The 26,366-nt window shown below is 44.8% G+C and overlaps 1 protein-coding gene and 1 pseudogene across 3 annotated transcripts in view; both read left to right on the top strand.

The window, feature by feature from the left end:
• The first annotated feature begins 225 nt into the window (after positions 1 to 225).
• Positions 226 to 26,366, top strand: part of AMOTL1 (angiomotin like 1) — a 134,489-nt gene continuing 108,348 nt past the window's right edge. The window contains exons 1-2 of one of the 3 annotated variants that reach the window (XM_019737546.2): positions 226 to 357; positions 10,693 to 10,743. In XM_019737546.2, coding sequence (XP_019593105.1) covers positions 273 to 357; positions 10,693 to 10,743 — 136 coding nt within the window. In that variant the 5' untranslated portion in view covers positions 226 to 272. The remainder of the gene's footprint in view (positions 358 to 10,692; positions 10,744 to 26,366) is intronic. The other 2 variants (XM_074335584.1, XM_074335585.1) reach the window with 2 other exon arrangements.
• On the top strand, positions 23,552 to 23,839 carry LOC109450308 (small nuclear ribonucleoprotein E; annotated as a pseudogene).

Here is a 26,366-nt window from a genome sequence, read left to right as displayed (position 1 = left end):
TTTGTTAATTGACGGAGAGGGAAACCATGGTTCCTGTACTTGAGCAGCCTCATTGGAAGATCTCTCACACACAGGCCATGCCTGAATCTTGACAACAATATTTGCATACTAAAGAAATATAATAAACTAGAAACTGACTACTTTCCTTCAAGGTAGCCTCCCCTTCCCAGGAGAGCATCAATAGTAATTCATCTCTATTGTTTGTGCTCGTATTTATTTTAGGAGGTTCCATTTGATCTGAGAGCTGCACATACAAGAGACTTGCTGGAAGCATGGACCTCAGTGAAAAATGGCCTTTGGAAGAAGGAGCCTGGTTGTCTCATGCTGGAATTCATCATTATGCCAACACCAGAGTGGGTATGGCTGCTTTTGATGTCCCTGATACACGTGGTACTCTTCAATCCCTGCACTCATTGTGTCAACCCAGCTGTACTCAGTAGATGCCCAGTGCCGTCTGTCATTTCAAAAGCAGGCGGTTAGAGAGGCGAGGGCATGGACGTTGGAATAAGGCAGACCTGGGGTCAGATCCTGAGTATCCTATTTTCAAGTTATGTGGCCTTGAGAAAATCTATTGTGTCTTCAGCTCTAAAGGAGAGTAAGAATGCCTACTTCGTAGGGTTGTGATAAGGACCATGAGTAATGTAAGCTGTCATTTACTTAGCCCTTACTCTAGCCAGGGGGGAGGTTAGTCACATATCTTTGAGTACCTAACCTGTGTTAAGTACTGTGTTTCTGTTTATCTGGTCCCCTCCCCTCCCCTCTCCTTTCCTCTCCTCTCCTTTCCTCTCCACAGCCCTGCGAGGATTAAAGTTGAGGATAATGCAATCAATATAAACAGAGTAGGTCAGCTCACCTTCCCTTCTTTTTCTTTGTCCTAGCATCTGATTAATGCAACTCAGCATTAAATAGTGGGGATATTGTGACTGTCCTAGAGTGGAGCATAAATGTAAAAACTATAATCCTGACACACACCTATCCTGGTCTGAATGCGAGGTCCCTTCTCAGTGCTGCCACAGAACTTGCAGGTTCCCATGTCCCAGCACTTAGCACACTGTCCTGTGATTCTCTATGTCCTCGATGGCCTGTGAGAGTCTTGGGACAGATGTCTGGTTTTAGTCACTGTTGCATCCCTTACACAAATAGCCTGGCAAATACTTGATGTATATTTAATGGCTGGGTGACTTGATGAATGAATGAGTGGATGAATGAATGAATGAATCAGGGGAAGGACCACATCTTCTGCATCGCTCTGATTTCACTGAGTACATTTTTGGGCTGTGGCAACCCCAGTGGTCACACGACTGCTTTTGGCACCATAACCTAGGCGATAGAATCATCCATCATAGAATTCTAGAACTGAAAGAAGCCTTAGTGATCAGTGTGACAAAGGGGTGGCTAGAAACTGCTTATTGTGACCAGTTCCAAGCACTACCACATCCCTTCATGAGTTCACTGTCATGTCTCCACAATCTTTGGGGGCATGGCTGGCTAGTAGGAAGGGGACACAGACCTGTGTCTAGATCTGCCTAATGGGAGGACACTGCTCTTGGGTAAGTGATGAGCTCGTGGGGCTGATAGAGGAGCTTAGGTCTGGTAGGCAACAGATACCATGATATCTGGCCCCAGTTGAGACAATCAGTCTGTGATGATTGAGGTGTCAAAGAAAGAGTGGGTAGTGTTGCCATATGTGGGTGAAACACTAACACAAGGAGTCAATATGGCTGAAATTTGAAAATCCTGTGGGCAGCTGGTATTAGGATGGTTCTCAGAGGTCTGGGCCGGGGTTCAGGGAAAGGGCTCCAGTCCTAAGAGGATGTGGCAGTGTGCCCAAATGGGAACCTGGTGAAATCTTGAGTGAAATGAAGAAACCAGCCCTCAGAAATGAAGTAGAAGCCCTGCTGTGCCAGACCTAAGTCAGAATTGGATGAATTACAAAAAAATATTTGTAACCATTTATTAGGTAGATACATTATACTAGACATTATGCTAAGCCTTTTTTGTATAGATATAGATTGTCTCAATTCATTCTTATAACAAGCTTAATCTCATTTTGCGAAGAAATTGAGCCTGAAGAGGCTGAAAAACTTGTGCAAGGTCATTCAACTGGTAAATGGCCGAGTGGAAATTTGAACCTAGGTCTGCCTAACCCCAAGCTACCGTAGGCTGTTGCCCCTCAATTCATCCTCCAAAACTCCCTAGTCTGCCTTATCAGTTTAAGGCTCTGGTGGTCCAGTTACAGATTCTAATTGCTGGTTATTTCATTGTCATAGTAGAAAACAGAACTAGATCTGAGCAGGGTTGGAAAATAAACAGTGCTGTCGCAATGTGTGGATTATCATCCAAGACCCTCCTACGGCTTTAGCTAATGCCAAAGCCATGACCCACCTGCTTTCCTTCACACCCCACACCCGTGTCCCACCTCTCCCACCACTGGCTGGTACCAGCTGTACCATCTCTGAGGCCCAATGTGGGCTGATGGGGTTGACATTTCTAGTGAAGTCCCAGGGAAAGTCCTGGAAGTGTCCAGACCCCGGGGTTTTGTTCTTGGCTTCATGGAGTCCTCCGAGAACTGTGATATCTGCCAGGGAGGCTCAGTCATCCTGGTGAGTCACAGGCCTTGAGGCAGGGCCAGATCCCTGCAACATCTGCCTTTGTGTTGTCCTCAGAGCATCTCAGGCTGCTGTGAGTGTGGGACAGCCTCCAGGAAGCTGCCTGGGGAGAACCCAGGAGATCTGGGGGTGATATGGAGTTTCTGGAGGAAAGTCCCTCTGCCACTCCTGCTTCCTACACTCCCAAAAATACCCTCAAGGGCCTGGGCCAGTGGTTTTGCAAACGTATTTTTAAGGTCTGGAAAACATTTTTCAAGTAAAATTGTAGGCAGTGCCTGACACACAAAACTGGCCCGCGTTGGGCCAGAGCCCCATTTCTGATTGTCACTTTGCAAGCTGATGTGGCTGCTCCTTCGATTCACCAGCTGCCGCATCGTATGGGTGGGTATTGGTGCTGAAAGGGAGGCCTCCGCAGCCCTTCTCAGTGAATCCACAAAACACTTCTTTCTGTTACGGATGTGCTCACTCAGCTGTTTGGGAATCCTGCTGTCATCCACTCTTCCCAGGGGACTGAACCTGCTTAAGCTCCTCATTAGGGGAGAGGAGGGAAGTCTGGGAAACAACCTGGCGGTCGGGCCAGGTGCGTCTAGAAAGTCAGCGGTGCTGTTCAGAGTAAGGGTATAAAAACAGGAAGGAACAGATTTCCTTTCTGGTGACTCTCAAGGTCAGGGGGAGTTTTAAAACATCAGGAAGGAAGGAAGGACCTTTTTCTGAGAGCAGTCTGTGTGCCAAGCACTGCCATGGACATTATTTCATTTTATTCAAATCTTCATCGAAATCTTGTCAAGCAGTTATTATTATCTGCATTTTGCAGATGAGGAAACTGAGTCTTGGAATGGCAAAAGAACTAAGCCAAGCTCATTCAGCACAGGCCAGCAGAGCTCATGTTCAAACTCAGATTTTCATACCCCTCAGAACAAACTCAGAGCTATGCTCTGTCCATTTCAATCTCTGTCAGTTTAAAAAAAAAAAAAAGCAACATTTTGGCATCCACCTTCCTGTGAAGCTTGATTCTTTTTGTCTAGTTCTTTTGCATAAGGTATAGTGAAAAGGACTGATACAATGGAATCTGTTATCCATGATCTCCTATTGGCATTTTGTTTTAAACACGTTTCATTTTACAGAGGAGACCGCAGTCCGGGCAGGTTTGGAAACATATCAAAGATTAGTGGCAGAACTCAGGCTGGAACGCAGGCGTCTGCTTCTCCTTCCAGCATCTATATGCACTATGCTGACTGTTAAGGCCTTAGCTTCTCGGAAAAACCATTTTACTATGAAAGAAGAGAGGCCCCTATGCAGCCAAGAAGACTATTTGCAGTCCCCCAAAGAAGCGATTCCCTTTCAGGCCTCTGTCCAGGAAACTGGGGTGGAAAATTTGAGATCAGGGTAGTCTCTGCAACTCAGCAGAAACTCACATTTCATCCTATGGATTTCTTTTTTTAATAGTTCAGTCATAGATTTCAATTGCAGCTAATGTTTTTGCACTTAATCCTAACACAGGGTATTTTGTCTGATTTCACCCAGCAGATCCAGCCAAGTGTGAGTTGGAAGTGTATGATTTTCCTCTGCAGGGCCCTTTTTCTGTGTGTATTTTTGGAAACGGTTCTTTATTCTGACTCATATCCACATACACCTTCCAGTAGCTTCCTGGCTCAGCCAGAGTTTATTTCCTTTGATATGATGTTGAGTGAAGAGTCTTTTAAATCTTCATCTCTAGTCCATAGATGGGAACAGGAATTCTAGGGGGCTGGATGGATCCAATTTGTTTATAAAACACCTCGCTATTGTTAATAGCATGTACTGCATTGGCATTTGAATTTTTCAGAGAACACAGTCAGCATTTTTACCCAAATTAATCCTTGGCTTCCTGTCAAACTTAATATCATATCATCTCTTGGCCTGTATTGTTTCTGCTAAAGAAAATTATTTTTTTTTAGGTGATATGGTTAACTTTTCTTCCTATAGAGCCCATTTCTTTCTTCTGGAAGTTGTAAAAAAACTTAAAGCAGTTATCTGTGGCTTGATTTTTTTATTTAAGGGAAATCAAGCCGCTATGTTGTTTTGTTTCTCCCTTTCAACAAGGATTGTGAAAATGTAGGGTTGTGCTAAAATAAAAGAATATTAAACCCTAAGAGGAGCAGAAATGTTCTTTTGGCCAATTTAGCCCTGGAACTAATGTGACCAATTAAGTACAATTTCCTTTTTGATAAAACCATATGGATGGACATGCATTTGTCCTTGATGTCCTCTGCTGGCTTGTCCTAAGAGGAGGCAGATAAGAGACAAGGTAATAGAAAAGAGCCATGCTGTGCTCAGGCAGCCATGGCCCCACTCCTTCCTCCTATATCAGCCCTTCCTATGCTCCCCAGGGAGAGGAGGGGAGGAGGGGCAAGCACTGCTTCTCCACTTGCTCTGCTATTAACTAGCAGAGGGCCTCCAGTAGACAGGAGGCTACCTGCAGCGAAGCTGAACCAAGAGCAATGCCAGGAAGGAGAGGAAGGCAGAGGGAAGGCTCAGGACGCTTCTTTCTGTTTTTCATGCTTGAAATTGGTGACCTCCCAGGGGTTGGGGTTAGGAAGATTGTACACAGATCCTAGTGGCCTCTGGCTACCATTCTAACTTGTTATTATGGTGTCTGTGTAACTCTTTTTTATAAAGGGAATTGATAACATAACTTAGCTGAAAAAACAAAATGAAAAACTTCTCCCTATGTGGCTTTGAGCCCCTCTCCCATTCCTTGGAGGAAGAAGCCAAGAAAAGGACTCATCTCCTTCTCTTTTCTACTGACTAAGGAGCTGTGTATCCCCTGGGGACTCTGGAGTCCATAAAGGCTGGCTGGGGCCCAAAGCAGGGGCCCTCTGTGTGGCCTTTCTTCCAAGCAGAGCCTGCAGCCTTTGCAGTAGAGGCCGGCTAGGGGCTGAAGGCATGCCTGGACTCCTGCACTGGCCCACAGCAGTCCCTTCACATTAAGCAGAATATCAGTGATGGGGCTTGTACTAAGAATGCCTCTTCCAGCCTCCCCAGAAAGTATTTGGAGTGTGTTCTCAGTTCTAGAAATGGAGCAGAATGCCTTTGATCCTAGAGTTATACCCAATATTGCTATGTGACCGTACTTCAATTACCGAGGAACGGAGGTCCTGATTGAGTTTTCCAGATAACTGAAGCATAACCCTTGAAATGCCTAAATTTTGTTCCAAATTTTACCATTTTCTAATAGCTGATAAGACTTTTTCCCCCTATGGCTTTTTGTACATTTTTGCCCTACTGAACAGAAAATAGTCACATCCCAGCTTATGACTAAAGTTGGACCAACTTTTCATTTAGTAATGTATTGCCTTTAATTTGGAATCTGTAATAGGATGTCCAACTTGTTTAACCAATTCATAAACACATTTGAATATGCCTAAAGAAAACTCTGCCACGACCACATGAAGCTGTGCATGAGGTTTCAGTTTGGAGATGGAGACGGGGATAGGATGGGAAAGAGAATTTTCTGTTTTTTCCTTTACTTTGAATATATATTATTTGCTTATATAATAAAAATTAATTTAGAATTCTATATTAGATTACAATATAATAGATATAATTACACATAGTAATATATATATATATATATATATATATATATATATATATAAGCTAGGGGTTGGGTTCTCAGGCTAGCTTCCCCAAACCTGTTCAACTCATGATGTAGCAGGGCAATAGTAAAAGTGGACATTAGACATTAGCCCTCCCCTTCTCCCCCCCCCGCCCCCCCCCCCCCCGTGTTATCTGTTTCTATGGAAAACCTGAGCTCCAGGAATATTTCACCCTGAGCCCCAGAAATATTTCTTCCTTGCTGCTTTCTCCCCACATGTCCCACTCTCTAATAAAAACTGCCCTAGAAATAGGAGGAGGGACTTCCTTTTCCTGTCTGCAGGGGCCACGGCAGAAGGAGGCTCACTCTTTTCCGAGGGCAGTCAAAAGAGGGACTCAAGCCCTCTAAGTAGGAGAGAAAGGAACATATACTGAGCATGCGCTGTGTGCCAGGTACTGCACTTGGTCTGTTTCATCCTTTACCTGTGTTGCTTCTCCTGACAATCCAATGAGATAGGTATTATTGTCAGGAACTTGATGCTCTGAGAGTCTTAGTGACATACCTGAGTGTGCCTCTGATGACAGACAGAGCTGAGAGTCCAGCCTATACACTTGTGCACTGTCCTTTAAACTGAGTCTCCCTCCAACAGAACCATTTCTTTATAAGAGGGCTATTAAAGTTAAATATGGCTGGGCACTTTAGACATTGCCTAAGGGTCAGTAAGGACCTCTGTCATGCAATTCCTTATTAGAAGGTGAGCGCCTTGAGCGCAGCAACCTGTTCTGATTACCTATGTGTCTGCAGCGCCTAGCATCATCTTGGAAGCACGGGAAATCCTCCGTAAATACTTGTATGATTAACAGGAAATATTACTGTTTGCTCTGCTTGGCTTCCTAAGATAGAAAATTAGAATCATATATTTAAAACAATTTTCAGCAGCAAGTATTGAAACCAGAAAAATATTTTCTCATTGACCTTCAGTTGATTAGGAAATTCAAATAATGAAAGTGCTGTAAGGAAAGTTCCTGGCTTACCTGTCACCTATGTATGGGAACAAAGTGAAGGGGAGTCCACTGTGAGTGAGTTAGAAGAGCTGGGCAGGCTGCAGAACTAATCACCAGGTGGAACATTTGTAATGCTGTTCCTACGGGGGATATCTGGTGCCAGCTCCATATGACCAACTCATAGAACACAGACTGAAAGTCAGGGACAGTGTAACATTGCCCTTAACTTGAAGCATACTCTATGGTTAATGACTCCTTTGGCAACTCAAAGTTATTAAAGAAAAAAAGAGCCAATTTTCCCAGTTGTGAAAGGAGTGCACCATCCAATAATAACTAATACTTACTTGATCTTCTCAATGTGACAGCCTCTCTTCTAGGAGCTCTAAGTGGTTTAGTTCATTGCACTCTCATCATAATCTTAAGAGTTAGGTATGATTATTATCTCCATGTTTACATAAAATTGAGGCTGGCAGAAATTAAATTACTAGTTAATAGTGGAGCCGGTATTAGAATCAAGGTCTGGCTGACTCTAAAGCCCTCTGTAGACTGTCCAAAGGCTAGTTAGTTGCCTCTGAATGATGGGGAAATGAAAGAGACAGATCCTGCAGAAAGTGCATCTGAGCCCATCCACTCATGGGATCAGTGGGTCAAAAGCTGCTATCAGGACCAAGAACTGACTATTGGAATTGACAATGCCAAGGCCAAACCTTGACCTTGACAAGAGCTATTTTGGGTAAATGATGAGCTAGAAGCCTTTAAGAGCAAAAGGAACAAGTGGACACAATGAGTATAGACAATTCTTTTAATGAATTTTGTTGTAAAGGGCAGCTGGGAATTGAGAATGGTAGCTGGAGAGAGGTAGAATCAAGAAAGGAATTTTCTTTTAAAGACAGATACACAGTAGCATGGTATATACTGATGAGAATGATCTAGGAGAAGGAAAACATTAATTTAGGTTGCAAGGGGGAAAAGTCACTTGAGAGGGCATAGGATTTGATCCACATTGGAGGAGCTGACCTCAGATGGAGTACAGATAGTTCCATCCACAGTAACAGAAGAGCAGGAGAGTAAGTAAACCAGGCATACACAGAGCGATTGCTGCGCTGTCCTAAGCTCCAGTTAAGGTTAGTGGTCATGAATTGAAAATAAGACCAGGCCGCATGATGGTGTGCTTCTCCAATTGTGTTTAGCTGGGTGCTGGCAGAGAGAGAAGAACGTGAGAAATCATGAAGAACGATTTTATCAGGGGTATGGTTTTTCCAAGGATGTAACATGGAGAGAGAGGGGCACAGATCCGAGTAGATATATAAAAGAGAAATAATAATGATGAAGCTGGAAGCTAAGGTGGATATAGGAGGAAGGAAGATCATAAGGAGAGTAAGGAACAGAGAAAAGGTTATGGGATAAGTAAATTATAGGAACAGCTAGGGTCAAAGGGACATTGAATTAAGGTAATAGAGAGAATAAGCTGGAAAGTTAGGAGGCAGTGATTGGAGAGTGGAATGCTTGACATTGAGATTTTGGATGGTGTCACTATGAGAGCAGAGAGCTGAGGTAGCTAGAGGTCAAGGATGGGAAAGGATACTGAAGAGCTGAGAGACTACAGTATGAGAAGAGTCCATTAAGTAGATTCAGAAATAAGAATTGTCATGGGAATGGTATTGGGGAAAGTGACAGTGAGCCAGATACAATATCTTCAAGGAATGAGTAGAATAACCAAGGATCTGTAGACAAGGAGAGCCCGGGTTTGATCAGAGTAAGAAATTGAAAGAAACATTCAGACAAGAGGCTGAGGATAATGGGGATTTTGCTGGTGATGGTCATGAATTCCTGAAGACAAATGGGAGGGTTCTACGAGGTGGGAGGGGTGGTGTGATGCAAACATTCACCCAAGCACATTCGCTTCTTGAATTTAGGAGCTGGAGGGTGGGGGGGAGGGGAGGGCAGAGGTAGGTAGGGTAGGCAGCTCAAAAGTGGTTGCTTCAGTGGGGCAGGACAGCCCCACCCTGCTTCACCATGAGCTATGCTGTCTAGAGTGGCTTCTTTCTGTCCTCCAAGGTAATTTGTAAACCCAGAGATGGCTGAGTGTTTACAGAATTACAGCACTTTGGCACAGATCTGGGGGCCCTCAGGCTGCAGCAGCTGGTGATTTGATCACTTTGAGACTATAGATGGCCCCCAAGAGGTTGCCCAGACTGTTGACTCCAACTGTCGGTCTTCCAGGACAAGGATAGAGAAGGGACAACCATTTTCCATGTTTGCTCCTACATTCCTTTTACCTCTTCCTGGCATTAGTGTGGTTTCTGTCTCTGGAGCACATCCCAAAAGCCCAGGGCCCTCCCAGGCAGGGCAGTCAGTCAGTCCTGGGGGGAAATGCGTAATGCAACGGCCCAAGTTTTTCAGGCCACTGCCCCAGAGAGAGTCCCACATCGGACATGAATGACTTAGGACCGACAACTCCGACTCTCAGACCATAGCCTCTCTTTCTACATTATATGTTTGAAACTGCTTAACTCTTGACATAGTAGAAGGAGCAGAGCTCTGCTCTCCTCACACAGACAGACACCCCCCCTCATAGGGCTGAGCAGTCATCCATAAGTTACTTAGTTTCTGAGGCTCAGTTTCCTTGCCTGTGAAATGGAGACATTCCTTTCCCTGCTTGAACCAGGCCGTGTCTTAAGGGAAAGAAATATTGTTTGGACTGAAGTTAGAATTCAGGTTCATAAAGAAGGAGGGGGCTGAGGGCATTTGAGGATCGTCCTCCCCTGCTCTCTGCATTAAAGCTCTAAAAATCCTTCATCTCCCCATGAGAAACACAGAACAAATGATCTCCCCAGCATCCGAGTAGGACAGACGTAATACAAAAAAAGCAGGAATCGTTTTGTAACTGGTTATGCTCTGATTTTTAATAAATGGGGGTGGGAGAGGACACCCTCCAACCGGGAGTTGGGAGGCAGCGCGCGAGCCTCTGCCGAGCGTGACGGCCGCGGTCGCCTAGCAACTGGCGGCGGGGGATGAGCGCGGGGCGCCGGGCCGGGGAAGCGCGGGGAACTGGCCTCCGCCGCCGCCGCCGCGCACCCCCTGATGCCTCCTGGACCCGCCGGGAAACTTTGGGACTTCTCAGCGCTGGGCGTCGGCGCCAGGGCCGGCGGACGCAGCGATGCGCCCCGAGGGCTGAGGGCACAGGATGAGGTCGCAGCCCGCCGCGCTGGCCCGGGGAGCCGCAAGGTCGCACCTGGGGAAAGTTAGCGCGCACCTGCCCGCGCCCGAAAGACGCACGGTCCCTGGGCCGAATTGCCCCTGGGGTTTCTTGGACCATTCTTTATCCTCTGTGGGTCTGGCGCCCCGAACGCCCTGTGGCCCCGGGTTCACAGATGCTGATGGCTGGGAGAGAGAAACCCGCGCTTTTCTTAGGGACCTGCGCGGTCATTGACGCTTAATCGATTCGCCCTGAATGGTTGCGATTCTATTTTTTTTTTTTCTGTTTTTCTTCTTTCTCCAGACAGTGAGTTTGTGGAAGCCTCTCCCGCGCCCTATAACCCGGAGGAGTTAGGTAAGTCTGCCCCTTCGCCTATCTTCTCGAATTCCTCACGGAAACCGCGAGTTTTGGGGGGTGCCCAGACGAAATCAGCCGGAGGGGCGGAGGGAAAGAGCCAGAGGTCACTTCCCGGGCCGTACGTTCCCTTCCACGCGAAAACTGACTGGCCTTTTCTCGGAGCGTGTGCTCTGGAGTGGCGGGGAAAGTGTCAGTTGTGCAGCGAGAGGGGAGCGAGGTCGGCGGGCCAGGTCAGTGATACTGCTCCGAGGAGCGCGGCCCAGCAAACTTCCCAACCTGGGGCCTCGGTAAGCACTGAGACTCATCCTGCCTGGAGGATGCGGCGGTGGCTGGTTCTCCCGTGCCAAGTACTTTGCACGAAAAGGACATCGTATAGGTAGTCTTAACCTGAATTTAATGAAGTCAAGGACCAAAAAAACGGCGTCCCAGTAATTAAACTCCAAGACCTGGAAGCTGCATCCCTTCCTGGTTTCTATTCCTTGTTTATCCTGGGAACAGGGCATTTCATCCTCCCATGCTTGTGCTTCTAAGTGGAGATTTGTGGTCCGTGAACCACTGACACTTATCAAAGACAGACTTCCTTATGTGAGGAGAAGGAAATTTGCATTGTCAGGATCCCTTTAAGTATTTCTCACTTAGTGGGTTGTGGTTGGGTTAATTTCTTTCTTCTTCCTCTTTTTTCCCCCCTTTTTTCTCACTCTCTGATTTAGTTTAGCTGCTGACAGCCTGGGCTATCAAGTCTGCCCTTGCTGTTCTCTTATCATCAGCTTAAAAATCTTACCTTCCTACCACGAAGGACAGCTGTTTAAAAATGTTTATTCACGGTATCCTTCTCAGCCTTGGGTGCTTTGTTTCCGGTCAGCCTCTCGTCCTGGGAGGTATGTCTTCATCAAGTCCCATACCACCTGAAGTAAAATTCCACCTCAGCAACAACTTTCATTCATTTCCAGAGCACCCAAAATAGGTCTGGATTAAGGGTGGCATTCGAAAGTGGGGAAGAAGAGTACCTTGTTTATTCAGAAGATGTGTTTCTGGCAAGTTGTGAGGCATTCCCATCTCTGTAAATGGAATCATAAATGCATGAGCAAAACTAGCCTTTAAAGGCATGCTATGGTGAATCCTTTTATGAAATGGAAGTGACATCTAACCCATAGTTTTGCATGAAGTGATTTGTTAAGAGGGCAAATTCTTGGTGATCTGCTCCATGGGTGTATAATTGTATACAAACGACACCAGCATTGGCACTCCTCAGTGTGACAGAAGCTGTTTGGTCCTCGTAAATTACAGATAAGCATAAGCAGTGGCAGGATGAGGATTCCTTGCTCTGAGAAACCGTCTAACTACTAAAACATTTGCATTTACAGAATGATTTACGCACCAGAAGGGCCCAGGTTTTTGACCCTCTTCCATTCCCATCTCTCTCTGGGACTAACAGACAGGACTGCCCAGCTGAGGCACGGATAAATAGGGGGACCCCTTGTTCTCTTCAGCTCCTCTGGGTGAAAAGCCCAGTTTCTCATGAGAAGATGAAACTGTTATAGGAACCATGGGTCTCTAGGCTTCCAAGGTGATAGGGAATATAAAATACAAGTCTGAGAGTCTGAGACCAGGGGTCCAGCCCTCACTTCCTTAGTAGATGTTAACTAGCCTGTCTTCTCATCTTCAAGAAGCTGGATTGTGCCAGGTGACCTCTGAGGTGTTGTCCAGTTCTAGCCTCCTGAGATGCTGTGAGGGGCCCGAAACCAAAGGAGATCCATAGCTATTGGGTATTTATTATTTATATTCAAGTGCCATGCTGCTGGTTACACGATGTCTCCAAAGGGTTATTCTCTCAGACAGAGCAGCTAACTGGATGATACTGCATTGATTCCATGCTATTCAGGTCAAAGAGGGAACTGGCATTTCTCCCTTGGAAAGAATCATGATAGTTTTGGTGCTTTTCTTAGACACAGCAGGAAAAATGCCTCTTATAGCAGTGAATGAGCTTGTCAAGCAGTCATCCTTTCCGGAGCATAGATGAGCACAGATTCACTCCTCTAGCTAGAATATAAGGATAGAGGTAAGTCATAAAAACTTAGTTTGAATTCTATTACTGCACTTACTTGTGACCTTGGGCAGGTGACTAAAGTACTCTGAGTCTCATCAACCCATTTGGAGACCTTGCATAGATGTTGCAATGTGACATGTACAGTCTTAGCAGCATGTGTTGTATGTGCAAGTATTCAGGAAGTGCTTGTTGTTGTTATTGTATTATTATTATTATTTATTTAAAAGACATTTATTTCCTATGCATGAAGGATGGAATAGCTCTTATCAATTGTCCTACCTAGTAACCAAAGCCATCTTTATTTCTACAAATTTCTTTGCAATATATCTAGTCTCCAGAAACAGATGCTCGGGCATGATTATCCGGTCAATTGAATTATTTAGTGATTTATCCCTGGAGCAGCATATGGAATGGTTTTTCATCTGAGGTCTTTGGTGACAATCCCATTGCTTTTTTGTGGTATGATCGGTCGTTTGTTTCACCTCCAGATTTTCATATCAGTCTCCAGATGAACAATAACTGGCTCCTTAGGGAATTTATTCTTAGTGTTGCAGCAAGATCATGTAATGAAATTACGTTGCAAAAAAGGGGAGGGTTTGAAAAAGCAATAGAAAAAGGAGTGTGCCTTTGGATGAATGCTTCATTGAAGGCTGCCCATGACGGAGAGTTCAGAAAGGTACTGTCTCTTCTGTAGTAGTACCATTTTCTGAGGAGGCAAAGCCCACACCTCTCCATAGCCTTTCTGTAGTCCCATCCACAGTTAGATGTGAGGGCCGTCTGAGGAGGTAAGAGAGAATGCATGCAGAGTTGGGATAAACCCAGATGTGACCATGTCTGCCCCTGTCTAATAGTCTTTAACAACTCCCTGCTACCCAGAGGATAGATATTTGGTTTGGCATAGGAGAACCTCCATGATCTGTCTTATCCCCATCCACTATCACCTCCTACGTATGTTGAACTGTGAAGCAATCCTCTAAATTCAGCTCTGTTCCCTTTATCTGCAGACCCTTCCTCCCCTTTCTCACTTCCTCCTGCGCCTGGCTCTTACCCCTCCTTCAGTGCTAAGCCCATGGGTCACGTCCTGCTAATGGTTCTTCACCCTGCACACTAAAATCAGAAGAACTGTGAAAAGTCCTGGTACCAGTTCCTAATCCTGACCAACTACATCAGAATCCTTGGAGTGTGGTCCCAAGCATCAGTGTTTTGTTGTTGTTGTTGGTGGTGGTGTGTGTGTGTGTGTGTGTGTGTGTGTGTGTGTTTTAACTCACATCTCACGTGATTCCAATGGGTAGCCAGCGTTGTGAGCAACTGCCTTAGATTTGGCCCTCTCATTCTTCTTGGTCAATCCAACAGTCAGCACAGTGCGCTGTGCACGTAAATCTTCCATAAATGCTTGTTGTAGAAGTGAGTGAGGGAGGGAGTCACCCCAGGATGCTGTCTTGTCATAGTTATATATCTCTAAGATTGGCCTCTCTGCTTGTCGTGACAGTGCCTCGGGGACTGAATCCTTTGACCTGTGAGCGATATTCGTCTTCTTTGTTCATTCTTTGGGATTACCCAGTGTATTTTTTAATCTTCCTTAAAAATTGAAGTTTTAAAACCCTTTTTTAGGATAAGACAAGTACGTGCTTATTTTAGAAAATGTGGATATTAGAAAGAATGGGGGAAATGTCCACTCTCACCATCCAAAACCAGGCAGGTCCCTTGTTTCCTTAAGTTTTCCTAGTTTGTTGCCCTTTGGGGGTCGCTTGACCGCTGGCATGCTTCAGTGCGTTTAGTTGCTACTCTCTGTGCTCAGACCCTGTGACGTTTCCTCTGAGGGCTGGAAAGGAGCGCTCATGAGCATAGGATTCTTGGGGTTCACCAGAGCTAACTCTTGCAGGCCAGTATACCACGAGAAAGGGTTTTCTTGTGCTTTTCTTGCCTTCCTCATTCAAACAGGACATATTGGTTTTATTTAAATAAATGATCACATTTGTGTAACATCTTTAAAATAATAACTTAAGTGTTTGCCAGCTCATCCCCTTGCCCTCCTGAAATATGAGATGAGACGTCACACTGGATAATAGTATTTGTGTCTGTCAGAGTGCATCTGCTTGTAAATATAAAATCCATCAGGAGAGGCTAACTGCTATAACAAACAAATGCAAACATCAGTGACTTAACAAGATAAAGGCAGTGTGTCTTGCTTGTGTTATAGCTTAGTGCTCGGTTGTCAGAGGGCTCTGCTCCATGTGGTAACTGAGGGAACCAAGCTTCTTCTATCCTCTGGCTCCACTGTCTTCTAGAGCATCAGGATCTAGAATCTTCCTTCACTGGATGCTTTGCATCTATGTGGCAGAAAGGTGGATAAAGTGAGCCAGGAAAAGGTATGCTCACTCTTGGTTGTCTCAGCCTGAAGGTAACATACTCACTTACCCTCATATTCCAAAGGTGAGAACTAGTCACATAGCCTCAGCCAGATGGAAGGAGGCTGGGAAATATAGTCTAGCGATGTGCCAGGAAGAAGAGGAGAACACATACATTGGTGATGACTGGCAATCTTACAAGTCATATTTCTTTTATTGCTCAAACCACAATGACTGAACCTCATTCTGGCCATGTAGGAGATTGGTCTTTGTAATAATACCAGTTTGGCTGCTATAACAGAGGCCAAAACGACAGGGACTTAAAAAAGATATAAGTTAATTTCTCTCTGACTTAGATCATAAGCATGTCCAGTACTGGTTATTGGTGGCTTTGTGATGCTCTGATTTCCTCAAATACGGCTTCCACACAGTGGTCTAATGTAACTGCTTCAGATCCCAATGTCACAGCCATATTCTAGTCCATAGGAAAGAGAGAAGAAAAGTAGAGAGCACAACCTGAAAACTGTGCACATAATTTCTCGTATATTCCTTTGGCCTGAACTCAAGTCAGTCAGATGGCCATACCTAGCTTTAAGAAGGCTGGAGAATTTGGGTGGGGGTAAGTGGAGTCTGTTACCAGAAGAATGATTGGGTCGGGTGCAGGGAGAAAGAGATGCTTGATAACTAGTAATCTTCTTAACAAGTTATAAGAAGCATATCTTAGTGGTTAAGAGCGTGGACTCAGAGTCATACTATGTGGGTTTGAATTTTGGTCTACCTCTTACTTGCTTTCTGACCTTGGGCAAGTCACTTAAACCGTATCTCTGTTTACTAATCTATAAAATCATGTGCCAGCTATTTTCTGATACTCTTCCAGACCCACTCACCACCCTTCACCTGTCTGCTTAGTGCCTTGGAAAACATACTTTTGGGAACGTATCCTTTGGCTTCCAGTTGGATTTGGCCAGTAAGAGGCACTGGCAGGATATGGAAGAGTGGGAAGAGAGATGTCTCTGTGCTTATTCCCTTCCCTTCAGGCCGTGAGATAATATGGCTGTATTATCCGAGGCCACAGTTCTTCTAGAGTCGCCCCCTCTTATAACATCAGATCTTGCTGGATTCTGGAACCTCCCCTTCTGACTTAGGGGTGGTAGCAGCTCCCCACTGTGGCTAGCCCCAGGCGCTTCTCTATCTCTTGTTTTTTCTTTACCCCTGCCCTTCACAGTCTTGTCAGCAGTCCCTTCACCAGACTTTCTTTAGTCACTCCTTTTGAGCATGCCATCCATTTCCTGATAGAGCCGTGACTGATATGACTGGGATGGTAATAGTACCAGCTTCAGACCATGGTCAGGAGGAACAAATGCATTTTAGGAGGAGTGCGCAAATGAAATAGCCATGAAATGTTTACTATGTTTTCATGTTGCTAGGCAAGTGCTCTGATACCTTCAAACATGGTCAAAACCTGAGAGATTTAGTTTTTATATATAATAAGTTAAATAATATTGCCATTCATCTCCTCTTCCTCACTCCGTGTTGGGAGGATGTGTCAGTGTCAAGATTCAAGAGTTATGGACAAATCTGTTTTAAGTAAAATGTATCCTGCATCCAAAGTCTCTTTACTTCCATTACATAAGGATGATTAAGGAGAAAGGTTCTAGACCTAAAATTCACCTACTTGGTGCTGGGTACTTGACGTGTATAAACAGCCCACCCAGCTTCCCAGCTTGGCGTTTAAATCATGTCACCCCAAATACATTGATTTCCGAGGATGTGCCTGCCCATATTATTAAGAAATCAAGTCTTTCTTTAAGGCTTCTCTGTAATTTTACATCCAAGAAATCTCAGGGGTGGCCGTTTGCCTCCACAGCGTCCGTTCTGGCTGCTCTAGCCTTTTGCCAGGAGAGCTGGAATTCAGAGACACCTGACTGAGGCCAGTGGACAACAGGGTAACTACTCCAAGTCCTCTCTTCTCCAGAAACCGGTGACCACACGCTGCTGGCCCTCACTGCTGCTACCCTGCTCACACCAGAACCCGCAGGCTCAGCATTCGCTTGCTGGGGTCCTAACTGGTTTCCCAGTGTCCTGCCCTCTGCTGGTTGCAATGACTGAGAACACTATTTCCTGCATAGTCTTTCAGGCTCAGCGTGGACCCAGATCCTTCTAATTACCACACGAGTCTAGTACCACGGAGGATCTGGGATCAGGTTGGCTACCTGCCGAGCCCGGAGCCAGTTTCCAAACAGCCAGGGCCATGCACCCCACCCCTAGGTCCAGCCCAGATCTCTCCAGCCTTCAAAGCCTATCTTTCCTGCCTTCCTCCTCCCCCAGCCCCGAACAGACCTTCCGAGAGGAAAGGAGTTTTCACCCCAGTTTAACTTTTTCTCACGATGGTTGACAGTGGAAAATTCAATTCCCTCCACAGGAAACCTCACCCTGCTGCAGGGGTGTGGTCTGGTGTCCTGGCTGTAACAACACAATCACAGAATAGTTCACTATTGTTATAACTCCCTAAATCTGGGCGACTCAGTCTCTTCTATTATTGATATACCATGATGGGTATATCAGCTCCTTTCATCCTCAGAACAACTCAGTGAAGCAGAAGAAATTATTTTCACTTTATGAAGGACCAAATAGGCTCAGAGAGGTTAAACTATCTGTCCAGTGTCATACAGCTAGTTAGACGCAAAGCTTAGATTCAAAACATAATTTCTGGTTCCAGAGCCAATCTCAGTTTCCTGGGGAGGAGAACAGATAAGTTGCCCTCCTCCCAGGGAGATGTGGTTGTGGATTGAATAAAATAACATGTGAAAGTAGCTAACACAGAGCCCTGGCTGTTCAGTACATAGTTGTTGAATGAATGAATGAATGAATGAATGAATGAATGAGTGGTAGGTACTCAAAACCATATATGTAAAGATATACACATATATGTATATGTATGGTTTATTAAATTAGACCATCATGTAGTGATCAATACGCTCCAAAGGAGTTTTCTGTAACGGTATCTGAAGCAACAACCAGAAAAACTCCTCCTAGCTTCCTTTATTCACTTCCTGCTCTGTCCGCTCCGTGTTACACTGTGGAGTCCCTGGGGACAGTAAACCTCTTACGGTTTCCTGATGGCGGCGCAGACACTATTTCTAAAGGAAACTAAACCTTTGCAGCAGCATAATGTGGGCCAGGCCAGTGGAAGCCTGGAGAGAAATATGAAAGCATAGCTAAGAGCAGGTGAACTCAGGCTCACGTGTAAAATTTACCCCCAAATGTTTGTTTGCGAAGTGATACTACGAATTGCCCAGGAGGTGAAGTTTTATTTCGGGGAGAGAATGGAGTTGGGAGCGAGAAGGGAGTAGGAAAGGGAAAATGACAATAAATTCTGGGGGATAAGTGCTTATCTACTTCAGCTAAAACAAAGAAGAAAGAAGAAGGAAGGAGATATGGAATTGTGGGATAAAATACACATGCGCGCGCACACAGATATGCACACGAGACAATAGAAAGGGCATTTTCCTTGCCAATGAGATGTTTTCACTAGAAATATGTGTATAGGACTGTGTCAAGTTATTTCTGCATTAAACAGAAGCACCGCTGCCTAGAAATGATGATATTTCATCACTTGTTAAGGACTACTGGCGTCTAAAGAGTCTTAAATAACCAGCTTGATCTGTTCCAAAGTACTATGATTATGGTTTCTGGGTCACGTTCTTGCTGGATGGTCATTCTGGAATATGTCCTGTTTTTGTTTCTCTCACATCAGTTTATCTCAGGGTGGGCACATTAAAATGATCTCTCTCTCTCTCTCTCTCTCTCTCTCTCTCTCTCTCCCCCCCCCATCCCCTTCCGCTTTTGTCTTTCCCCTCCTCTTTTCCCTCCCTCTGTCTCTCTCCCCGCCCTATTTCTGTTTCCCTATGTCAGTGTTCTCCCCCTTCCTCCCCTTGCTCCCTCCTTGCTTTTCCCATCTTAAGTTGTAATATGGACAGAAAAGGCAGTGCTTGCCTTCCTTTCCGGCAGGGCTCTCAGCCAGAAAATGGAACAGGTCAAATTATAAAAGAGGATACAAAAATAAGGCTCTTTGGCAAAATGAGGAAACAGATGTCCAGGGGTGGTTTTGCTGTCTCTAGCTGTGTGCTAGCTGCTGAAACACTCTCCTTACAAGGTTGTTCGATATGGATGCTCCTCATCGTGGCACATATGTGTGGTTATTTTCATGTCCAACACGTGTATATATTTATCTCTGCTTAATTCTCCTCTCCCTGTGACCTTTGTACCCCCAAATCCGGAGTTGGCAAGATTACTGATCACCTGGTAGCAAGATTTATTTTCAACCTTTTCTCACAGGGTTTTTTTTTTTTTAAGACTACTGGGAAGAGTGGACATTGTAGCTGCTTTTGGGTCACTGTTTAGTAGTCAATAGTTTATGGAAACTTCAGGTTCTTAAGAAAATAGAGAAGGGACCTGTGTGTGCAGAACCTGGTCTGAAACGAACCCTATGGAAAGTTTGAGGTTGCAGGGGGGCGAATGAAGAAGGTCTGTTGCCGGAATTTCTAACCTGCCAGGGCCCCTTTCTTTCTGTTCCCCAAAGGTTTGCTATATACTGACTGTTGACCAAAAAGAAAGGTCAATGATTGTGGCCCTTGGGTTGACCAGCCAGAGAATTTAGACTATCTCCTTCTTAAAAAAACATATTTTTCTTTTGGCTCTAAAAGCCATTTTTCTCCCAAACTCAAAAGAGGGTTTCGAGATTCTGAACATTTGCTATGGACGAAGGGAATGTGGCAGGAGTTTTACTTCCCTGTCAGTGTGGGTTAACCTCCTGTGACCACCTGCCCCTTCCACCTCCAGTGGTTCCCCTTGTTGTGTAGGAGTGTACCAGGCATAAATGAGTTAGCACGTCTAAAGCACTTTGAACGGTGCCTGGCAGATGACCAGCATTTAATAAACATTATCCGTTCCTGCTTTCCTTTTTTCCTGTCTTCCCCCACTGCTTTATCACTCTCAAGTATGTCTTCCTTCCTTCCCTGAACTCATGGTATTTCTCCTCCTCTATTCTGTTCATCTAGTGACACCGAAAGAAGCAAAAAGGGAAAAGAAAATCAACCCCCAAAATAGAAAGCTAGAGTCACCACAAGCCCAGCTTAGAAAAAAGCATCTCCTCCAAGGGGATGAAGAGCAGAGACAGTGTTTCCAATTTAGTGAGTAGATAGATGCAAGCTAGATTGCAATCCCCATTTCCCCTGACTCATTTACTCTATCTGCCCAGCACTTTTGTGCAGGGAACAGCTTATACAACTGAACATGCTAGCCCTGATTCTCCATTCCCAGGAATTCATTCTCATGAATATTGCTTCCTTTTTCTGGGAACTCTTTCAGTGTTGTGCGAATACTGAAAAGGCTTAATTCTCCTATGATGAACTCTTTAAAAATAAATTCCCCCCCAATTTTTTTACATGATAAGGTTTATTCTCCCTAAGTTCTGATCTGAATAAAAACTATATCTAAAACGTGCAATACTTATGCCAATAGTTAAATAAAATTTACTTACTCCAGTTCAAAGGGCCTTATTAATTGCATCATAATAAAAAGAGCTAATATTTGTTGAGTGCTTTTCACGTATTAGTTATCTTGATAAGAACTTTGTTAGTCATCTCAAAACAATCTTGTGAGGTGTAGATACTCTCGTTTCCCTCACTTTACAGATGGGCAACTGAAGCTTAGACAAGTTAAATAACTTGCCAAGTCACACCTGGTTAGTGGTGGAGCCGGGACTTGAACCCAGCTCTGTCCTCTACTGCTAGGATTTTTAACCACAATTCTCAATTCCAGAGCGAGTTACCAGAACCCAAACTCCTGATTCTCAGTGGCAGATTCTTGGCAGAACCATAATTTACAAACAGGTCTATTTGACTATAAAACTATGGGCTGACCTGTTTACAATACTGCCTGCAATTTGCCACACATTGCAAGCTAGACTTGGGGAGGTGAGGGTGAATGAAACACAGTCCCTCCTTCAAAGAATTGTTAACCTAACTGGGGGATAAAGACCAACTAACAGAAAAATTTACAGTGTGGAGCTCTAGCACCTTCAGGCCGATGGGCACTTACTGACAGTGTGACCTTATGCAGGTTATCTAACCTCTCTGCCTTCAGTTTCCTCATCTGTGATATGGGAATGTAAATACTTGATAGGGTTATTGGAAAGGATTCAATGAGATAATGGAAGTAAAGTGTTTCACACATAGTTGGGACTCCATGAGTGGTTGCAATTATTATGGTGAGAGCTGTAAGGGAAGTATGCAAGGAGGGCATGGGACCCCAGAGAACAGGAAACTGACTCAATCATGGAGGTCGAGGGGAGGTCAGGCAGGCTTCCTGAGGGAGCGCCATCCTTCTCAGCCTGACCTGAAAGAGCAAAGGCACAGGGCATGAACAGCATCAGGTCTGCCTTAGAACACCTGGCAGCTGCCACAGTCAACTCCTTCTAGGGTCCGCCTAACTGAGGGCTGAATAATAGAGTGCGTGACGCCGAATCTCCTCCCTCATACCAGCCCACGTTTAGCATGGGTACTCTACAGAATGGGACTCTAACCTCATTATCTCCTTCCTCAAATGCTGCACATGTCCTCACGGCTCAAGGAGTCTGTCTCACTCTTAAAAGGCCCTGACATTTGGCTCAGTGGGGTTCGATGGGACAAAGCTGTTATACCACGCTCATTTGAATTTCACTCCTTTTTGCATTAGTGTCATCAGCATGGTTTGTATTAGTACCAGCTCCTTGGAGCTGACATTCCACACTGTTTACCAAATGAGAGACTGAGGAATCCTCTAAAGCAGGTATAGGGACATAACCCAATGTAGGCAAGTATTGTCAGAATTAGCAAACAAAAATAGAGGATACCCAGTTGTCACGCGGGTGGCATGTGGGGTCTCTGGTCCCGCTCCCCACATAAGAACGCAGGATGTGTTGAGGCCAAAAAGGAACACCCATGGAGCCATAGATAGGGGAGTCATACCACTATGGTCTCACTGGCGGCTGGGTTGGAGACACAGGAGGCAGGAGCCACACTATCCGCAACCTGTCATCCACTTCTCTCTGCCAACCAACCTCACTTGCTAGCAATCCGCTTCTCTGCAATCCACAATCCACACTCCGCCGCTTGCTAGCTCAGCTACCATCTTCTTGCTAGCCCCCATTTGCTGCTAGCGTAGCCACGGTGGTCACACCAGTGGCCAGTGGCTCACTGGTTACAGCTGACGGCCAACTAGCCACAGCTGATGGCCATGCAATCACAGTTGATGGCCATTCACTACCTGAGCCAGCACCTTTCCACGTGAGGCCGAGAGCCTGGAAACTGCACTCCTGGCTCTGTCCCCACACCAGTTACATTTGAATTTCAGGTTAAAAGCAAATGATTGTGTTTAGTATATGTGTGTCCCCTGCAACATTTGGGACATACTATACTGAAAAAATTTGTTGCTTAGCTAATCCAAATCCAGCTAGGTGTTTTACCTGGCAGCCCCAGGTGTGGGAGCAGCATCTGGGCATGCTCTGCTCTTTGCTTTGGATTTCAGCTTGCTCTGTTAGGAGGTGTGGCAAAGCACAGCTCTGTTCCTATCATCAGGTATTCATGCCCCATCGGACTCCATTTAGGTGCTCCAGGAGTTGAACCGGCAACCTGTGGTTGAGAGCCCACTGGCCCATGTGGGAATCGGACCGTCAGCCTTCGGAGTTAGGAGCATGGAGCTCTAACCGCCTGAGCCACCAGGCTGGCTCCTGATATTTTCTATTATGTTCTATTTTATTTATTTAAAATGCTGGTTAACCTGTTCAATTGATTTCCACTAATGGGTTGCCAACTACCATTTGAAAAACGATGCTCTAGAGTGTTATTCAACAAATATGGAATAAGTCTGTCTGTTCCTCCTTTCTTTCTGAAAGTTCCCGAAATATTTGAAGATGGCTATCAAATTGTGTCTTAATCGTCTCTTCTCCATGCTAGGTATCTTTCTTAATATGCTCTGGTGCCTCCATCTGTTCCCATCCTGCTCGATATCTGCTGAGTGCCTTACAGTTGAGGAAAGTTTCCCTTTAACCTGGCACTAAGAACTGAGCACACGACCTTACAGATAGCTTGACCAATACTTGGTGTAGTGGGGTCATCAGATCCTTTGATCTCAACCTCCCATCCAAGTGAATATCACTCCATGAATCAATACACATTGGGTGTGGTTATTTAATTATTTTAAATTTGCCTAAAATATCTAATCTAGTCCATCCCCGTTTTATCTATAAGAGTATCTGGAGATATTTTTCTTCATTGGGGCAGAGGAACTCAAATCAAGATGCCCATCATTCAGGAAGTAGCTTTCTGAGGTAGCATGTGGGTTAGTGCGGTCTTTGTCGGCTTCCACCATGGTGTACCGTGGCCAGGGCCAAAAAGTGCAGAAGGTGATGGTGCATTCCATCAACCTCATCTTCAGATACTTGCAAAATACGTCTCAGATTCAGGTGTGGTGTTATGAGCAAGTAAATATGCAAATAGAGGGCTGTATCATTGGTTTTGATGAGTATATGAACCTCGTATTAGGTGATGCAGAAGAGATTCATTCTAAAACAAAGTCAAGAAAACAGCTGGGTCAGATCATGCTAAAAGAAGATAGTATTACTCTGCTCCAAGTGTCTCCAACTAGAAATGACTAATGAAGTGAGAAATTGTTGAGAAGGCAATACAGTTTGTGTTTTTTAGGTGTCCTTTGTGGGGAGTCTAGTTCTTAAACATTTATTCATATTGCTTTGATTACCCTTATGTTATTACTAGATGACAATAAATGCTGTGGGATTATTTTTATTAAAAATTAAAAAGATGGCCATCATTCACGTTTCCTGGACCAATTAAATATTCCAAACTCAAGACACGTAAACGAAAAGAAACTGTGTCTAGCACAGCAATAATTAAAACTCCTCTAAAATGACTATATTTTGAAAGAAAATGGATAACAAGTGAGTGATCATAGGTAATAATTATGGAGTGTGTGCTGCATGCTAAGCCCTGTGCTGGGGGCTTTACATGCAATTTGACTCATGACTTTCTCACAACCCTTCGAGGTACATACTATTGTAACTACTACTTATTAAAAGAAAAGCCTTAGTAAAGTCAAGTAATTTAGCCAATCATATAACTACTGAGTGGCATAGGGGGAGTTGATTCCAGGTCCACCTGACTCCTTAGCCTGTGTTTTAAAATACTTCATTGTGCCTCACGGATTGGAAACCACCTCTTGTGGTTTAGAAAGAGGCAATGCATGTAACATGCCTAACATAGTGCCTTTGTGGGGGCTTAATAGATCTTACTCCCTGCCATCAGGGAAGGGAAGGACTTGGTAACAAGTTCAGGTTCCTAGCAGCCCCCAGGAGTCTGGAAACTGTCTCCATCCATCACTAACTGCACTAGGGTCAGGCCTCGGGAGGGCTTTGCAGCGGTGCTCTACGGTCTGGAGCCGGGGGAGCATTTCTCTTGTCCAGGCAAGCTGGGAGGGGGAACTGCTCACTTGGGAGGCACGGTAATGCAGTGGTTCAAAGCAAGAGCTCTGCTCTGAAAACAGGCTTGAATCCTGGCTCTGTCACTCATGAACCACATGATCTCGGGAAATTCACATAACCTCACCTAGACTCTTTTCCTCATGTATGAAACATGGATGATAATACCGACTTTGCAGGGTGATATGTACCGACGAAATGAGATAATGTATGAAATCAGCCGGCACAGAGCAGACACTATTCTGTACATGCTAGTTCAAGACTGAAAACTGGATTTTGATCATTCCTCTGCAATCTCTCTTGTGTGTTCCCTCATTTAGGTTGGGATTCGGAGTACATAGACATGTAGGTTCTCCAAATGTCCCACACCAGTGGTTCTCAAAGTGTGGTCTGTGGACCAGCGGCATCAACATCGTCTGGGAACTTGTTAGAAATGCAATTCTTGGGCCCCACCCTGACCTACTGAATCAGAAACTCTGGGGTGGGACCCAGCAGTCTGTTTTAACAAGCTCTTCAGATGCTGATGCAGCTCAAGTTTAAGAACATGGCCCTACTGGGTCTTCCCCTGTTCTAACTGAAGATCCTGGGTCCTCCCCTGTTCTCCATGGGACTCAGCTGAAGCTTCTGGAGAGATTGTATCTTTTGTGTAGATACTGTGACCAAATACATAGACTGTGGAGTTTACTTTCAGGTTGTTTTCTATTTGATCCTTTTATTTTACTTATTCCAAACTGGTCATTTTCCGATGTTCCTTTTCTCTTCCACTTGACTTGAAACTCATACTGTATATACCTTATGTTATGAAGGTTGACTAGAAAGGGACCATTCCTGGACACCACATAAGGGAGACCGGTAACATTCCTCAGGAACTCTTCCTGGGCCTGTCCTTGGACCCTCAGTACTGGATACCCGCAGGTCCTCTCCCTTTGCCTCCGTGAAGTTCCTTACACTCATTGAGCTCTTTCCTGCTTCAGGATATTTGCACGTGCTGTTTGCTCTGCTGAAATGCTCTTCTCCTTTTGCACTGCCTTGGAGAAGCCTTCCCTCCCCCGTCCCCCCAAGTAGCTACCGCTCTCCCTCATTAGTCTCTGTTATTGTACCGTTCCTTTGCTTCATCACATATAAACAAATTTGTAATTATAGATTTATTTATATACGTTTTAGTAAGACAGATCCCATACCAGGGTGTTCATGCACCTAGAGGAGTGTCTTGTCATTCAAGTAATCAATAATATTTTTTGAATGAACCATTGCAACACTCTCTTGGCTCTGCCTTCTTTCAAACTCTATTGTACTTTGAGTTAATCCTTTCAGTTAGTCCTTCTGTGTAAGACTTAGTTTTTTCTAGTTATTCCTAATTATTTCCCTCTACCCTAGACTTTGTGAAGACTCTGTTCTGCATCGTGTAATGCTGGCTCCATCACTGACACACAATAAATACTTTATGATTTCAGGATGGATAGCTAATCATTTAAGATGTGAATTTTTAACTCCTTCCCCCACTATGAGTTTATGCTGTAAAACAAATTTTTCTCTTGGATTGAACCATCCAAAACAGCTAAAGCAATTAGGAATGGTGAGAGCTTCCCCACTTCTCTGTCTTTGGCATTTAAAGTACAAGACATGCTGGTTTGGGTGCATTTTTAGAAAAAGAAGAACTAGAACCGATGTATAGGTTGTGGAGGGACCA

This window comes from Rhinolophus sinicus, linkage group LG06 (genome assembly GCF_036562045.2).
Source record: "Rhinolophus sinicus isolate RSC01 linkage group LG06, ASM3656204v1, whole genome shotgun sequence".
NCBI lineage: Eukaryota > Metazoa > Chordata > Mammalia > Chiroptera > Rhinolophidae > Rhinolophus > Rhinolophus sinicus.
This window is presented reverse-complemented; position numbering and strand designations above follow the sequence as displayed.